The sequence below is a fragment of the Manis pentadactyla genome, chromosome 1 (assembly GCF_030020395.1).
Source record: "Manis pentadactyla isolate mManPen7 chromosome 1, mManPen7.hap1, whole genome shotgun sequence".
Lineage (NCBI taxonomy): Eukaryota > Metazoa > Chordata > Mammalia > Pholidota > Manidae > Manis > Manis pentadactyla.
This window is the reverse complement of record NC_080019.1, coordinates 207,063,331-207,082,646: the sequence shown is the minus strand read 5'-3', so window position 1 is coordinate 207,082,646 and position 19,316 is coordinate 207,063,331. Positions and strand designations below refer to the sequence as shown.

The window sequence follows — 19,316 nt, the reverse complement described above, 5'->3', positions numbered from 1 at the left end:
TGTGACCATCAAATCCCACTGCCTTGACAGAAACAAGATTAACATACAAGCAACACCTACAGGAAACTGGGACTAGAAAACAAAGTAAGTCGGTGTTAGCCAGTGAGAAAACAATGGGAATAACGCACCCTACAGTGACAGTGTGAGCTGCCCAGAGATTTCTAAGCACCTTCACATCTGTTCCCTTCTGAGTCGGCCAGGTTGTGGTCTTGGAACTCCCTGTCCCATATTTTTATTATGCAGATAGACATTCATACCTTTTTCCCTCATCTCAGATCCTGAGCTTCTGAGTCAAAGGGCCAGAGCCTATGAAGCAGTCATTTGGAAAGAAGAGGCTAAAAGCAGTATTTAAACAAAGCATTAAAGCGGCACACAGTATCAAGTCTGTGACCCACCAGATCACATTCAGGAATTTATTCTACAGATACAGATACACACATGCATATGACTAATATATATGTGATTATTTTAGCAATATATGTAACAGAAAAATATTGGAAATCTCAACATCTCATAATAGGGAACTGGTTCAGACATTATGGTACAGCCATACATGCAATTCTATGCAGTCTTAAAATAAAAAAGGAAATTAAAAAATATATGTACAAAGATATAATGTTCAAACAAAAAAGCAAGGTACAAAAAGGTGTATACAGTATGCTACTGTTTATATAAAAAAGAATGACTATGGATATTCTTGCAAGCATGTAACACATTCCTAAAAAATACAATAGGATCAGGGCCCTTCTATCAAAAAATTAAAAAATAAAAAATACAATAGGAGAGATTGGTTGCCTTAGTGGCTAGAAAATGGTGGTGGCAAAGACTTCCTGTATATTCTTTTGTACCTTATGAATAATAAACCATGATAACATATTGCTTGAACACAAATAATAGTTTAAATTTTAAATGAATTAAAGGTAGTATGATATTGTTACTCTTCCTAAAAAGGGTCAGCACTACCATGTACAACTGGACACAATAAAATCTAATGATAACTGTAATGCCCACCTGGACTCTTCTCTATAGATAAAAACCATATTGAAAAGGCTAGAAGACTCACTCAAGATCCTACAGCGAGCTATTAACAGTTTTAACAGTGCATTGGTATCCACCCTTCATCCGTCCAGACAGAATGTCAGCTTTTACATTGACTTTGTATATTAACTGTGTGACCTTGAGAGAAGCACTTTCTCTCTGAACCCAGTATCTTCATTAATAAGATAAGGTTAAACTAGGTAGGCTTTAAGGTTGATTTCAAGCTCCAAAATTATGTGACATCTTGAACTAGGAACCTAAAACAATTTCACGCCTCTTTTTTCATGATCACAATCGCATTAATCCTTCAGGCAACCCTTCATCTGTCCCCTTATGAGAATGAATCAATAGGCTCACAAGAGCAGAGCTTTGTCTCCAGAACAAAACCTCTGCTCATGTCACAAAACCTCCAGAGAACAGAGATGGCAGTGCTGAACATTTCAATATGACAGGGACTCTGGGATCATCTGTTAAACAAAAAGGAAAGCTATTAACAAAATCCTTGAAGGCACCCAGGAAGACAGAGTAATAGCTTTTAGCATTAGGAGTTTCTCATCTGTCTTCAAGTGAAGATTTGTGTGTCTAACATGAGGGTTAACAAAAAGGTTCAAAGCAAAATTAAGACTGGGCACAAAGAAATAAGACTCAAAGTATTACATAAAGATAGAAAATACTTTCCATAGTTGAGGTCTTCATTGATGTTCCCTGTAACATTTGTAGTGGGGAGAATGTGTCCTCACTAGAAAAGAAAAAAACTTCATAAAGTCAGAAAAGCATTTACTGTTATAATCAAATCAGCTGACACTAAAGATTACAGTACACCTGAGTGAGGGTACATCATTGTTATTAAGAATCAAGATGATTTGGAGGAAGTGATGAGTAGTTCACTTCAATGATATAATTGCTGTTATTTTCATCCTGTTAAATTAAGCATTTCTCAGATACCTGAAGAGCAGATAGAAGGAATAAATAGAAACTCAGGCAAGATGGCTCCAATGGGCCTGATCCAGTTACCCAGATCTCTCTGCTTCTTCACTGAGGATTGCTTACCATCTTTTTAGTGCTGACCCACAAGGCTCCAAAACTGCTCAGAGAACCGGAGGTCTGGAGGTAAGCACCACACAGACAAATCCCTGGTCTCAGGCACCTCATATTCCAGCCAGGGAAAGCAGACAAATCACTTTTTTGTTTCCTTTGCTTTTAACAAAGTCTGGATACCTACTATGTACCAGACACTTTTCCAGGCACAGCAGACATGGTAGTAAACCCTCCATTCAAGAAAAGACATCCACAAGAGTATGTCAGCTTTGCCACCTATTCATCTAGCACCCAAAGCAGCTGGACCCTTCTCTTGCCAATACTAGAAAAATAACAGCTCTAGAATCTTGTCAGAATGGATCCAGCCTGGGTGTGAAATACTATGAAAGGGTTCTCTAGCCATTCCCCTCAGAGATCTAAATACAGTCACATTGGAATGTCCAAAATACTTCTGATCTTTGCTTAAAATGCTATAGAATTGTCTTTCCCCAGTCTCCTTCGATTCTGGACTGTCAGCTTTGATAGTTAATAAAAGCAGCAGCCATATGAAACCTTTTGCACTTGCTGTGGAAATCCCATGAAGAGCTCTAACTTATTTCTTAAGGGCCATTTTAAAACCCACAAATTCCTAACATCCTGATGTCCTCTATTTTTAAAACAACCTGCTCATATATTTTATTAAAAGCTAATGTTCCAAAATAGCAGCAGACTCAGAGACTCCAAGAAGGGACTAATGGTTACCAAAGGGGAGGGGTGTGGGAGGGCGGGTGGGGAGGGAGAAGCAGATTGAGGGGTATTATGATTAATACACATGGTGGGGGGGGGTCACGGGGAAAACAGTGTAGCACAGAGAAGGCAAGTAGTGACTCTGTGGCATCTTACTACACTGATGGACAGTGACTGCATTGGGGTATGGGGGGGCTTGATAATATAGATAAATGTAGTAACCACATTGTTTTTTCATGTGAAACCTTCATAAGAGTGTATATCAATAATACCTTAATTAAAAAAATTTTTTTAAAAAGCTAATGTTCCAACTACCCCATTTTTGGGAACCTAACCTAAGGAAGAAATTCTATTATTTGTAACTGGGAAAAACTGGAAGAAATTTATATGTCCAGCAATCAAAGACTACTTGTACCAATGTGGCACATGTGATCCAGATGGGTTCATGATGCAGTCCTTAGAGTACTGGAAATGTACTGTGAAAGTGATGACAAATGGCAAACGCACTGTGGTGTGTGTGTGTTTAGTGTGGAGTCAGTCCTGGCTAAGTCATATGAAATTCTGACTTGTCCAGCCTGTCTGACACAGTTGTGAAGTTTTAGTGGACACACTGGCACCTATTTGCATGAGATGACTTCCATGAGTATTTTGATATTTTGCATTTTGGACAAAAGGAGTCAGAAGATATATGCATAGCTTCCTGGGGATGGGAGACTAGAACAAAGGGAAAATGGTGATTAACTTACTCACTTGGATGGATTTTCAAGCTCCCTATAGTTTACGGGCAAAACTGAAATCCCTCCATGACTTACTTTCATAGGGCCATGTAACTGTGCGTTGCTGCCCTTATCATAACAATAATTTGTGTAGTTATTTGATTAATGTCTGGCTCCCTTTCTGGTCTATGAGTTCTGTCAGGGCAGGATCTGCTTGTTTTGCACAATACTTGCCAGGAAGTCATGCTAGCTGAAGGAAGGCAGAGGACAGAGAAAGGAAAGCGAAGCTAAGGGGGAAAGGTAGAGAAAAACAGAGAGAGAAGGAAGAGGGAGAAGCAGCACTTTTCTCTGTGGGCCCAGGTGACAGCACGCCATCAAAAGGGGACAGCGCACTCTGCACTCTGGACACAGCAAGGCCAGAACTGGTGACCTCGGCACCTTGCAGGTTGGCCCCTTGGCGATGCCCTGGGAGCTGACATCCCAGGCAAGTCCGGATTCTCTGGCAGGCCCAGCAGTGCTGCACAGGACAGAGCACTGGCACAGGTGGTAGGCACCCAGCAGGAATCTGTCTGGAGAGCAGTAACACATTCAGACGTGGACCTGTTTCCTATTTTCAACAGTCTGAGGCCAGGGATACTGGACTTACTGGGAAGGGGATGGGGAGAGTCCCCGTCAGGCCTTAAGAGTAGGCAGGGTACGAAGCCACAAACATGGAGACACAAATGCCAGCGTGACCTTTACAGCCTTAGATGGTTACTGCTGAGGACACCTGAAACACCCAAAGAAAGGCTGTCAAAGTGGTAAGGAATTCAATGGCTGTGATCATTTGCCCCTCTAATGTTCATAATTAATTACTTTTATAATAAAAAAAAGCAAAATAGGAATAACTGTCTCACTTGAAGAATTGCCATTTTTTAAAATCAGATGCTAAGAATTTTCTCATCCACTGTTTCTGCCCTTTTCCTGGTTCTAAGGAAATGCAGTCACATTTTATGTTCAACCACAGTAACCACATTGGTGTAGTCATCTAGGTAAATGCTTTCTTCTCAATCCACAGGGCCACAAAGGAAAATAAATCTTCCACAAAGTGTTTTCTCACTAATTGTCTAGCCGTTGACATGACACTTTACCATATGTGTTAGTTTTTAAGTACAAACTGCCCTCCCTATGTTACTCACATTGTCTTCTGTGCAGGAATTGCTTTTTCAACTAGATCACTGATTCTCCGTGAGGGGTAGAAAGACGAGAGAAGGCATTTGAGGATGAAAGGATGGCCTGACATATCAGAACCACCTGAGTTTCCTTTTCTAAATTACACATAGCAGCTCACCTGTACCCCCCAAACCATAAGCATCACTACCACTGTGGAGGTGACATGCCTGGGGGAGCTGTTATACCCTGGATGGGGTTTTGGAGGCAAACAATTAATAACCAGTGACGAAGATCATATTTTCACTGAAAGGTAAACTCTGGAATCAGAAGAGTATCAGTTTCAATCCTGGATCTAACACTTACCCTAAGTTCCTCATTCTCAAATGGGTATATAAATAACCTTCTTACAACACATGAATATTAAATGTATGCAAAATGCAAAAAAAAAAAAACCCTGAGCTCAGTAAGGCCCTTTAGGCCTTATTTTTCAAGTAGACTTGGGAGTTCCTTTCTGTTTGGGGTTGCTCAGTCTTGGCACCATTGACATTTTAATAGACTGGATAATTCTTTATTGTGGCGTGTTGTGGGCTAAGTTGTGTTCCCTGCTGCCCCCATTCATATGTTGAAGTCCTAACCCTCAGTACCTCCAAATGTGAATATATTTGGAGATAGGGTCTTCAAAGTGGTAATTAAGGTAAAATAGTGTCATAGGGATAGGCCTTGATCCAGTATGACTAATGTATTTTTAAAAGGAGATTAGGACAAATAAGAAACAACAGGCTGAAATGGAGTCACTTGTCCCCAGGAAAGCAAACCAAGACTGAACTGCAGACATGTGACCTTTAAAGAGTCAATCTGCAATTTTCTGGTCAGCATTAGTGAGGTAATCTGCATGACAGACCCCCACCTTTCTGCAAAGAAAGGTGAACTTGCCTGAAACAATCCCTCCTTTTCTTTTGCTAGTAACTTCCCTGCCCCATTTCTGCCTTTAAAAACCTTCCATTTTGTACAGCTCCTTGGAGCTCCTTTCCTCTTGTTAGATGGGATTCTTCCCAATTCCTAAATCAATGAATAAAGCCAATTAAATCTTTAAATTCACTTGATTGTAGTTTGTTTTTTAACAGCTGCAGCTAAAATAGTAATTACTTCCAGTTTAATTTACAGCAGGCGGTGGCATATTTAATCAAACGGTTTTCATTTTAGCATAATTTCTGGCAACTCAGTGACGTAAATAACACATCAACGTTAAACCTATTTTGTTTGCTATTGCTCACTCACCTAACATCAGATCCTTTGATCAGTGAGTGGTGCCACTTTTAGTCTCCTTAATGCACCACTCATGATTTTTAACAGATGAAATGACTATGACAAATTCTTATGTAACTAACCATTTGAAGCTCAGGGAACTCATAAAGAAAACAAATGGCCATTTAAGTGTGAAAACGCTGAACTCTAAGTCATAATGAGACTCCACACATTATCCAGAAACCCAAAAGCATACTAAAAAGCCAAAGTCAATGGAGACATTCTTTACAAAGCGGAAGTCACAAACATCCTTGACATATTCATAAATTTGTTGTCTTAACACTGCTGCATTTTCTGTCATGTTATTTGGAAGCTGACGTGTTTCAGTTGAGCAGTGACAGGGGGGTCAGGGTGGAGGGGTGGGGGCACTGGCTCTGAAATGCCAAAGACGGGAATTGGGAACTCTGGAAGGAACTGGGGACTGGTGGGCATTTTGCACAACAGTAACAATTTCTGACCAACCCCTTCCAATGATTTATAGCTTGTACTCAACCAATCAAAGGATACTACATTATTTTAAATTGCTATGGAGTCTATGCATTCACAAAATCCATTTAGTGCATTCTTTTTTGTTTCATAGCTGGGAGACAAAGAATTAAAGATTTTATTTACCCAAGTGAAAAAAAAAAAGACTGAGAGTAATCATTTCTAAGTGCCATTTCTGAAGAATACACCCAATGTTTCAAAGTTATTACTTGTGGCTTTCAATTACAGTACTAATATCCCACTCCGAGTAATGTACAAGACATGGGTCTAAGAATGACTCGGTTAAACTCGGTCAAACACCATCATGTACCTGCTGTAATGGGCATGCTGGCAGGCAGGCATCCGGTGCTCACACACACCAAGGGCATTAGTTATGACATCCTGCCAAATAGACAGGCTCTTCCTCCTCAACTGCTCCTTGTGGTAGAGAGATTTTGAAAATAACTCTTTTCTGAAGTTAATTTCTCCATGGAAGAGAAGGAAATGGCTTAAGGACACTCTGAAATTCAGAAACAAAACTAGACAAAACCCCTTTGCCAAAAAGTCTGTGTACTCTGCAAAGCTGGTGGACAGGTGGATGGACGTCAGTGTCAGTGTTTTTAGAGAGAGATGTTTTAGAGGCAAGAGGTAACTCACCAAGTGAGGATGTTTTACAACTGTTCTTTTTCCCAGAAAGACAGAAAAGAATGAAAATTAGTTAACCGTAATATTTAGAATTTAACATCTTCACTTGGGCATTAATGAATATGAAATTTAGATGGCAACAGAAAGTACCATATTCTGATCACGGCACTGAAAAAGTCAGCAGCAGAAGCCCACGCTAATTTCTATTCCGCTTATTTCTTGGCTCAGTCTCGGCACTGTCCACTGATCTTGTACGACGATTCTGTATTGGACTTATTTCTGTGTCCTGAAGATCATTTCTGAAAACGGAAAAAAGGGAAAGGCACCTTAGAAAATAAGGATCATTATTCTACAGAACTTTCTAGTTTACAAGTGCTTTCACGTGCATTATTTCATTTAAACCTCCAGCAGTCCTCGGCTCCATCAAAAAATCTATTACAATAAATGTTATTACTACTATTATTATTCCCATTTTATAACTGAGAGAACAGTGACTTAATAAAGGCCACAGATCGTAAGTGATAGAGCCAGGAATTAAACCCCTTTCCTCTAAATCAAAATCTAGCACAGCTTTCTTTACACTTCTGCTTAACATGTAGAAAGCTGAGAAAAAAAATTTCCCCTATCCCAACAGTAGGAAAAGCCAGAAAGTCTAACAAAATCATAAGTTTCTTATCTTATCAGACTGCTGAGGTTGCATGGCAATCAAGAAAATAAAACTGCAAAGAAAGGTAAGTTCCTCCAAAGAGAGGCACACAGATTCTCTCCTTTTTCACACAGCACTGGAGAAAGAAGTGGCTATCATACAACCAGGTAAGAAGAAACCAGCTAACATTTCAGTGAATTCTGAAATATGGGCAAGTATTGAAGGTGCCTGACACAAGGAGAGTCCATATGCACTTGCAAGCTCTTTTCCAGAAGATTCTATTAGGTGCTCATGAGAAAAACTGGGTACAGGACAGAAGAATGAAGAGAGTCCACTTTGGTGGCACACTATAAAACAGGTGATTGGGGGCAACATGGGTCAGGCAGAAAGCCCTGTCTCTCCCCTAGACCATTCTGTCCTACTAAGCAGAAGCTTTACATGCTAAGAGAAACTCACTGGTCTATGGGAATCAGGCAAAGATCCATGACCTCTCCGGGAAGAGCAAAGATAAAAATCAGTCCACCTGATGGGGGAGGATAGGAAATCATTTGCAAGAAAACTGGCAAAAATCCACTGTTGCTGGGGAAATGGTAGGAACAAACCTCTGTCTCTGGGGGGGCCAAACAGAAAAGCACCTTGGGCTGATGATCTCATGTAACACAAAGCCTAGGTTTGGTCAAGGCAGTATGACTACCACTGGGGAGAAGAGTGAGAGTACTGAGAGCCCAGTCCTGGGACCCAGACCCACAGGGCCTGCCCAAGGCTGAGGCTGGACCAAGGCCACAGGGAAGCCCCAGCTGGCCCCATGAGCCTAGTACCAAGTAATAAGCAAGGAGTGGTATGTACAGACATGAAGAAGAGATGGCCCTGTGGAGTGCAGACATGAGAGATGCAGGGTACAGGCCTGACACAATAAGAAGCAGGCCTGTTTCCAGGCATAAATAGCACTTACTTCAGTCTCTACAGTCTCTCTAAGGTTCCTCACAGTATGTTCAGCACTCAAGCAAAACGTACAATACATAAAGAAGAAAAATCAAAATAATCTATTGTCAAGAGATGAGGAGACAATGATCCATATGCTGGAATCATCAGACCAGGACTTTAAGTACCTATGATTAATATGTTAAAGCTCTAGGGAGAAGCTGGACAACATGCAGAAATAGATGCTCCAGGGTGGAGATAATTAGGCTCTCCCAGAGTTTAAGACATTCCCTCCCCAGCTATCAGCATTTTTGTTCTTTCTCCACCTCCACAAATCAGTGTGTTCATTTCCATTACCTTTTTTCAATTACCTGCTACTCACATAAAATGCTTTTACCCACAAGGGTCAGGTATGAGAGGGAGAAGGACATTTTTATAAAACTTTCAGACTCATAATGTTCCCCACTTTGACCCATGTGGGCCAGCATAAGGGGACTCAGTGAACAGTGTACTCGACCAAGAAACCACAAGCCTTCTGACCTAGGACAGGGATTGGCAAACTTTTTCTAGAAAGGGCCAGCTATATTGGGTTTTGAGGGTCATACAGTCTCTGTAGAAACAACTCAATTCTATTGTAACATGAAAGGAGTCACAGACAGTAGATAAACAAATAGGTGTGGCTGTGTTCCAATAAAACCTTACTAACAAACCCAGACAGCAGATTTGGCTTGTGGACCATAGTTTGTTAACCCCTAGACTAGAACCATGTGAGTCCAACAAGCAAATCCAGGTGGCTGAACCAGAACTAAGTCTGAATCCTCTTGGACCCCTCTCAGTCAGCTGCCACCTGGAGGGTGTGCCAATCAGGAGGATGAAAGCAGCAGCATGCCCAAGAACCGCCAGGAAGGAGCTGTGAGGTTTCTACACAGGTCAACATAACCCCAACACCCGGTCTGGATCATTACCTAGAAAGTAGCCAAAAGGAGATGATCCTTTTCTGGGGACAGCAGCATGCAGTGACCAAACAGCCTTGCTAAGGTGTGTGGACCAGGAGGAGGGAAGAGAGTGGTTTTTTGTTTTTTTTTTTAAAGGACACTATTTCAACATTCAACGATATTAGATATCTGTGGATTGTAGGGAGGACAAAAAAATCCATCAAACCCCTTGAGCATCAGCCCATTGCTGACTCCAATCAATGTCTTTGGAGAATGAGCCCTTACGATTGGTATCTACATGAGCGACCCAGATGGTTCGATTGGCACCCTCCAGGTTTGTGGCCCCGAAGTTGGGGGAGGGGTAATGTTTATTCTGCCAATCTGTGACCTTTATGACTCTGCTTATGACCTGATTTAACATTAATTACCTTCTTAAAGGCTCTATCTCCAGACAATTACACTGGGGATCTAGGGCATCAACATTTGAATTTCAGGAACACACAATTCAGTCCATAATGGTCTGCCTCCACTGATCTGGCATTGAGTTTTGACAAGAATGTGGTAGCAAGCTCCCAGCCATTTTTCTAAAGGGGAAAAACTAGTGGCTCTGCTAGGCTGGAGCCAAGTCCAAAATCCCAAGGGGTGCCTCCAGGTGGAGGCTGCCTCCCTTTGCCAGAGGCTCCAACGGGGAAGATCACTAGTCATAAAAACCTGTAACTCAAAGATGACATAGGGTTTGGGGAATCAAGGGTACTGGCCTTTCACTCTTTGTAGCTCTTCCCTGTCAGAAAACTTGCTCTACCATGTACTAGATGGGGAATTTTAAGTACTCAACACATCAATTCCTACACAGATTCAGATGTAAAAGCAACAAAAACAGTCACTGAATGAACCCAAGGGGCCCACCTCAAGGTCACATTAGCATCCTTTCCCTACTGTGTATATTGCCCAAATCCCACAAAATCCATTCTGGTGCTTCCTGTCCACACAGGACAGGTAGGATGGCAAATCTGGTACCTACATCCAACAGAGCCATCAAAGTCTGAGTCCTTCCCCTTCCCAAAGTCCAAGAGCACACCTGGCTGGTATAGATGGCCTCTCCTCTCCCTTAGGGACATGGAGACCTCAACCACACTTCTAAGAAATAAAGCTAGAATGGTCCCAACATTTCTGAAAAAGAAAAATTTACAGAAGGAGGGAAGGGAGCAGTTTTTTTTTTTTTTTTAAAGGAGACTATTTCAACATTCAACAATATTAGATATCTGTGGATTGTAGAGAGGACAAAAAATCCTGACAAACACCAAATGCTGGTAAGGATGTAGAGCAAGAAGAACTCTCATTCACTGCTGGTGGGAATGCAAAATAGCACAGCCACTTCAGAAGAAAGTTTAGCGGCTTCTTACGAAACTAAACATTCTCTTACTATACAGTCCAGCAATTGCACTCCTTGGAATTCACCCAAATGAACTAAAAACTTCTGACCAACAATACCCTGCATTTTATTCACAATTAAAATAATATAGTTATAGATTGAAGGATTTGCGTTGAAAAGATGCAGCATGAGAGGTGAGAAAGAGGCCTCCTCCAAAAACCACACACAATATGAAAACATATTTAATACTATTAATCCTGAAAGAGCAACAGGAAAGAAGGCTGCATCAGACTGCATACACCTGGAGAAAATAACAGACCTCACAGAAAAGGATAATGTACCAAAAGTGTGACCCAAGCCCTTCCCCCACCCCGGCTCACTGGCGGAAGGGAAACAGAGCAGGGAGGGGATGGAAGCCTAGGACTGCTGAACACCCAGCCCTAGAGATCTACTCTGGGAGCATGAAACTATATTGCATGGTGCTCTGGAGATTAGTGCAGGTAGAAAACTAAGACAGGTGGAATACTTGGAGAAACTGAGATTCCAGCTGTTTGTGGAAAACAGGGATCCACATCCAGCTGCTCTGGGACAAAAGAAAGGCAAGCAGTCTGAGAGAATTCCTAACAGCAAGAGGGTGGATAAAGGAGCAAGGATTGTACAGAGCTTGCTGCTCAAGAAAAAGGACAGGTGGAAAAAATTGTCCGGGTGCACCCTGCCCAGCAGGTTGGGAACTTTCAGGAGCTTCAGGCGCTCCAGCCCCCTGGCTGGCTACGCAGCTCCAAGGCCCCCCACTGTGATATGCAGCCTGCTGCGCCATCCTCCCGGCCAGCCTACAACTGGCCCACAAACCAACAAAGACTGCCCTGGCATCAGGCCAGCCAGAAGGAAGCCCGCCTACAGCACCTACAAATACAAAGCATAGACACTTACACCTGTGTGCTTGGACCAGTGATTTTGGCCATGGAGACAGGCACAGCAGCCAGGAAGCAGGAAAGAGCTCTTTCCTTCCTCCCCCCAGGCACCAGCGCCACTCCCCTATGATCCCCAACATCATTCCTGGGGCTGAGCAGCTCCAGAGAGTAGAGCTTCTCGGCACTACAGGGGGCCACATACAAATATGAAACGTCAAAGGAACCTGGTTCACACCAAAATCCCACAAACACCAAAAAAAAATGGCCAAGTGAAATTGAACTCATAAATCTTCCTGAAAAAGACTGCAAAATAAAAATCATAGACATGTTCATGGAGATTCAGAAAAATATTCAAGAACTCAGGGACGAATTCAGGACTGAGACTCACTCATTAAGGAATTCAACATCTGAAATGAAACATAAAATGGAGAGATTTAAAAGCGGATTAGATATAGTACAGGAGATAGTAAGTGGAATAGAAATTAGAGAAGAGGAATATAAAGAAGCTGAGGCACAGAGAGAAAAAAGAAACTCTAAGAATGAAAGAATATTGAGAGAACTGTGTGACCAATCCAAAAAGAACAATATTCACATTATAGGGGTAGCAGAGGAAGAGAGAAGAAAAGCGTTATTTTGTGTCGTTGAGGAGGTAATTGCTGAAAAGGTCCCCAATCTTAGAAAGGAGATAGTCTCTCAGCCGTGGAGGTGCACAGATCTCCCAACACAAGGGACCCAAGGAAGACAACACCAAGACATATAATAATTAAAATGGCAAAGATCAAGAATAAAGGAAAGAGTACTAAAAGCAGCCAGAGAGAGAAAAGACATCACATACACAGGAAAACCCATCAGACTATCATCAGACTTCTCAACAGAAACCTTACAGGACAGAAGGGAGTGGCATGATATATTTAATGCAATGAAGCAGAAGGTCCTCGAACCAAGAATACTCTTTCCAGCAAGATTATCATTTAAATTTGAAGGAGGGATTAAACAATTTCCAGATAAGCAAAAGTTGAGAGAATTTACCTCCCACAAACTGTCCCTAGAGTGTATTTTGGAGGGACTGCTATAGATGGAAGTGTTCCTAAGGATAAATATCTGTCACCAGAGAAAATAAAACCACAGTAAAGAAAGTAGAACAATTAATTACTAAGCAGATGCAAAATCAAATCAACTACCCCAAAAGTCAGTCAAGGGATAGACAAAGAGTATAGAATATGATACATAATATATAAAGAATGGGAGAGGAAGAAACGGGAGGAAAAAAAAAGAACCTTTGGATTGTGTTTGTAATAGCATACTAAGTGAGTTAAATTGGACTGTCAGATAGTAAGGACGTTACTCTTGAAACTTTGGTACCATGAATCAAAAGCCTACAATGGTAATAAGTACATTTCTATTCATAATCACCCTAAATGCAAATGGTCTGAATACACCAATCAAAAGACACAGCATCACTGAAAGGATAAAAAAACAAGACCCGTCTACATGCTGCCTAAAAGAGACTCACTTTAAACCCAAAGACATACACAGACTAAAAGTAAAGGGATGGAAAAAGATATTTCATGCAACTAATAGGGAGAAAAAAGCAGGAGTTGCGATACTTGTATCAGACAAAATAGACTTCAAAATAAAAAAAGTCACAAGAGACAAAGAAGGATATTACATAATGATAAAGGCATCAGTCCAACAAGAGGATATAATCATTATAAATACCTATGCACCCAAAACAGAAGCACCTACATATGTGAGACAAATACTAACAGAATTAAAGGGGGAAATAGAATGCAATGCATTCATTTTAGGAGACTCAACGCACCACTCACGCCAAAGGACAGATCCACCAGACAGAAAATAAGGACACAGAGGCACTGAATAACACATTAGACAGATGGACCTAACAGACATCTACAGAACTCTACACGCAAAAGCAGCAGGATACACATTCTTCTCAAGCGCACAAGGAACATTTTCAAGAATAAACCACAAAAAGAGCCTCAGTAAATTAAAAAAGATTAAAATTGTACCAACGAGCTTCTCAGACCACAAAGGTATGAAACTAGAAATTACACAAAGAAAACAAAATAGCTCACAAACACATGGAGATTTAACAACATGCTCTTAACTAATCAATGAATCAATGACCAAATAAAAACAGAGATCAAGCAATATCTGGAGACAAATGACAACAATAATTCAACACTGCAAAATCTGTGGGATGCAAACATAATGTTCCTCATGTAATTGTAGATTAATGATAGCAAAAAAAAAATCTGTGGGATGCAGCAAAGGCCATGATAAGAGGGAAGTATATTGCAACACAGGACTACCTCAGGAAAGAAGAACAATCCCATATGAACAGTCTAAACTCACAATTGATGAAACTAGTAAAAGAACAAATGAGGCCCAACATCAGTATAAGGAGGGACATAATAAAGATCAGGGCATAAATAAATAAAATCAAGAAGAATAAAACAACAGAAAGAATCAATGAAAGCAGGAGCTGGTTCTTTGAGAAAATAAACAAAATAGATAAACCCCTAGCTAGACTTATAAAGAAAAAAAGAGAATCCACACATAAGAAAATGAGAAAGAAAAAATGATGACAGACATCAGAGAAATACAAAAAATTATTAGAGAATACTATGAAAAATTATATGTAACAAACTGGATAACCTAGAAGAAAGGGACAAGTTTCTATAAACATACAATCTTCTAAGGCTGACCAAGGAAGAAACAAAATCTGAACAGACCAAGTACCAGCAACAAAATTGAATTTTATTTTGTTTTTATAGGTAATTATAAAACTATCTAAGAACAAAATTCCTGGACCATATGGCTTCACCGCTGAATTTTATCAAACATTTAGTGAAGACCTAATACCCATCCTCCTTAAAGTTTTCCAAAAAGTAGAAGAGGAGGGAATACTTCCAAACTCATTCTATGAGACCAGCATCACTCTAATACCAAAACCAGGCAAAGACACCACAAAAAAAGAAAATTACAGACCAAAATCCCTGATGAATATAGATGCAGAAATACTTAACACAATATTAGCAAACCAAATTCAAAAATACATCAAAAAGATCATCCATCATGATCAAGAAGGATTTATTCCAGGGATGCAAGGATGGCATAATATTCAAAAAATCCATCAATATAATCCACCACATCAACAAAAAGAAGGACAAAAACCACATGATCATCTCCATAGATGCTAAAAAAGCATATAACAAAATTCAAAATCCATTCATAATAAAAACTCTCAAGAAAATGGGTATAGAGGACAAATACCTCAACATAATAAAGGCCATATATGACAAACACACAGCAAAAATTATACTTAACAGCGAGAAGCTGAAAGCTTTTCCTTTAAGATTGGGAAGTAGACAAGGATACCCACTCTCCCCACTATTATTCAACATAGTACTGGAGGTCCTAGCCACAGCAATCAGATAGCACAAAGAAATAAAAGGCATCCAGACTGGTAAGGAAGAAGTTAAACTGTCCCTGTTTGCAGATGACATAATATTGTATATAACAAACCCTAAAGAATCCACTCCAAAACTACTAGATCTAATATCTGAATTCAGCAAAGTTGCAGGATACAAAATTAATACACAGAAATCTGTTGTATTCCTATACACTAACAATGAACTAGCAGAAAGAGAAATCAGGAAAACAATTCCATTCATAACTGCATCAAAATGATTAAAATACCTAGGAATAAACTTAACCAGGGAAGTGAAAGACCTATACTCTGAAAACTACAAGACACTCATGAGAGAAATTAAAGAAGATACCAATGAATGGAAATACATCCCTTGCTCATGAATAGGAAGAATTAATATTGTCAAAATGGCCATGCTGCATAAAACAATCTACAGATTCAATGCAATCCCTGTCAAAATACCAATAGCTTTCTTCAATGAACTAGAACAAGTAGGTCTAAAATTCATATGGAACCACAAAAGACCCCAAAAAGCCAAAGCAATCCTGAGGAGGAAGAATTAAGCTGGGGGATTACACTCCCCAACCTGAAGCTCTACTACGAAGCCGCAGTAATCAATACAATTTGATACTGGCACAAGAACAGACCCATAGACCAATGGAACACACTAGAGAGCCCAGATATAGACCCAAGCACATATGGTCAATTAATATATGATAAAGGAGCCGTAGACATACATTGGGGAAATGACAGCCTCTTCAACAACTGGTGTTGGCAAAACTGGACAGCTACATGCAAGAGAATGAAACTGGATTATTGTCTAACCCCATACCACAAAAGTAAACTCAAAATGGATCAAAGACCTTAAAGTAAGTCATGAAACCATAAAACTCTTAGAAGAAAACATAGGCAAAAATCTCTTGAATATAAACATAAGCAACTTTTTTCTGAACACATCTGCTTGGGCCAGGGAAACAAAAGTAAAAATTAACAAATGGGACTACATCAAACCAAAATGCTTCTATACAGCAAAGGACACCATCAGCAAAAGAAAAAGGCATCCTGTAGTATGGGAGAATATATTTGTAAACTACATATCCAAGAAGGGGTTAACATCCAAAATATATAAAGAACTCACATGCCTCAATACCCAAAAAGCAAATAACCTGATTTAAAAATGGACAGAGGATATGAACAGACAATTCTCCAAAGAAGAAATTCAAATGACCAACAGGCACATGAAAAGATGCTCCACATCGCTGATTATCAGGGAAATGCAAATTAAAACCATAATGAGATATCACCTCACACCAGTTAGGATGGCCAACATAGAAAAGACTAGGAAGAACAAATGCTGGTGAGGATGCAGAAAAAGGGGAACCATCCTACACTGCTGGTGGGAATGTAAACTAGTTCAACCATTGTGGAAAGCAATATGGAGGTTCCTCAAAAAACTAAAAATAGAAATACCATTTGACCCAGGAATTCCACTCCTAGCAATTTACCCAAAGAAAACAAGTTCTCAGATTCAAAAAGACATATGCATCCTTACTGCAACACTATTTGTAATTGCCAAGATATTGAAGCAACTTAAGTGTCCATCAGTAGATGAATGGATAAAAAAGATGTGGTACATATACACAATCAAATACTCTTCAGACATAAGAAAGAAACAAATCCTACCATTTTCAATAACATGGATGGAGCTAGAGGGTATTACGCTCAGTCTAATAAGTCAGGCAGAGAAAGACAAATACCAAATGATTTCCCTCATTTGTGGAGTATAAGAACAAAGCAAAACTGAAGGAATAAAACAGCAGCAGACTCACATACTCCAAGAACAGACTGGCGGTTACCAAAGGGGAGGGGTGGGAGAGGACGGGTGGGGAGGGAGGGAGAAGGGGATTGAGGGGTATTATGATTAGTATACATGGTGTGGCGGGGATCATGGGGAAGACAGTGTAGCACAGAGAAGACAAGTAGTGATTCTGTGGCATCTTATTACACTGATGGACAGTGACTGCAATGGGGTTTGGAGGGGGGACTCGATAATATGGGTGAATGTAGTAACCACATTGTTTTTCATGTGAAACCTTCATAAGAGTGTATATTAATGATACCTTAATTTTAAAAACTAATTAATTTAAAAAATATAATTATATATAGCACTTTATTCATAGTTGCCAATACTTGGGAACAAGCTCTCATTCAATAGAAAAGTCAATCATTTATGGAATTAGGAGAATGTTTGAATTTAAATAACATGTTCTAGGACTAATACCTCAAATATGCAACTTGTAGTACCACAAAATATGCCTATTAGCTTAAGATAGGTATTTGTAGAACTGTCACATTTTGTTGAAAAGTAAAGCTATGGAGCCTTTTCCTGATTCTGCCACTAACGCTACATTATGGCATGCACTTGTTTAAATTGTTCTATACTCAGCTGAAATCAGGCCTGGATTCTGATCCTGGCAGTGCCACTAACTAGCTGTGGACCTTGACCTAGTTATTCACCTCTTGGAGCTTATCTTCCTTCTCCATAAAATTTTAGAAGGGATTAGACTAGGTGAGTGCTTACATCCCTCCAGCTTTAACATATTTATTATCTGGAGGATCAAGTGATGGGATTATTTTCCAAGGGCTTTCTTATAATGACGACTTTTAAAGGTCATCATTATCAAATGAGCCTGGGTTCAGGAATTCTGAGCTACAGCTTGTCAGAGCCAATGGCATCAGGATTTAATTCAACATAAACAGTATGATTTCTTGGTATAAGAGGAAGCAGTCAGCTAAGAAGTGGCCTCTTCTCCCAAAATTCAAAGTTAAATAATGCTTAGGTGAGAGTAATGCAGTCAAAATATCAAAGTTTCATAAAATGCTACTCTTTGAACCACCAAATATCTTGTTGGTCCGATAAACCTACTCATAATGCCTTCCCTGGATACATCACATATTTCCATTCTCCCAGTGATTCAGCTGGGAAAGTATAAAATGTCAGCACAATGAACATCTGTTTCTTTGGAAAGACAGTATAGTTTAATGGTGGAAAGAGCTGACTTTTGACACATTAGGCTACAATCTCAGCTCCATCACTTATCACTCATTGCTCAGTGACCTTGGATGGAGATTTACCTTTCTGGCCTCAGAGAGGCTTTACGAAAGGTGAAGAGATCAACAGTATCAAATACGGGAAGATCAGTTCTAAAAAACGTCCTTTGGACTTAGCAATACGGGGGTCCTCACTGACTTCCCGACAGCTATTTCAGAAGAATGAAGGTGCTGGCTGAACATGCTGAAGAGGCAGTGGGAGATGAGGAAATGGAGGCTGCAAGTGGAGACCATCAATTAAGAAAGGAAGGAGAGAGAAGACAGGAGCTGCATGATGAGACTAAGTGTGATGAGAGAGTGAGCGAGCTGTTTTCTGTTGGTTGGTTTTAAGGTAGGAAAGATTTGAGCATGGTGAAAACTCAATGAGAAACAGATAGTTGAGAGGGAGGGGTTGCCTATATGAGAAGAGAAGGGATAAAGTTCCTGACAAGAGGGCAGGAATAAGGTAGGAGGGATTAGCCTCACACAGGAGGAGGGACATCGTTTTTTATAAAAAGAGGGATAAAACATAGACAAATACAGGCAACTGATACATTTGGTATTGGAAAGACAAGGATTTGCATTTAATGGCCTCTATTTTCTCCATAAAGGAACAGAAGAGGTCTTCAGCTGGGGGTGGAGCCACTGAAAAGAGCTGAAAAGGTTTCAAAAATCCTTGTAAAGTACAGGACAAAGAAATGATCACAGAAACAGCAAAATGGCAAAGCAGTTCTGACGGCCCATTTGAGATGTGTGATCATGAAATTGCAGTGGAACCAATCTGCGCTGTGGTACTACAGATCCCTCCAGTAGGTGGAGATGAATGGAAATGTAATACTCGTTTGGCATTATTGCTTTCCTCCTTACCCACTAGGCGGACAGGGAATAGGTCCCCTCCAATA

General features: G+C 40.2%; 1 protein-coding gene across 2 annotated transcripts in view; it reads right to left on the bottom strand.

The window, feature by feature from the left end:
* Positions 1-425: 425 nt before the first annotated feature.
* Positions 426-19,316, bottom strand: part of RAD18 (RAD18 E3 ubiquitin protein ligase) — a 134,370-nt gene continuing 115,479 nt past the window's right edge. Inside the window, exons 13-14 of one of the 2 annotated variants that reach the window (XM_057507053.1) lie at positions 7,236-7,384; positions 426-1,777 (exon numbers count right to left, since the gene is read on the bottom strand). In XM_057507053.1, the coding sequence (XP_057363036.1) occupies positions 7,282-7,384 (103 nt within the window). In that variant the 3' untranslated portion in view covers positions 426-1,777; positions 7,236-7,281. Of the gene's footprint in view, positions 1,778-2,662; positions 7,385-19,316 lie in introns of those variants that run through there. The other variant, XM_036878228.2, reaches the window with a different exon arrangement.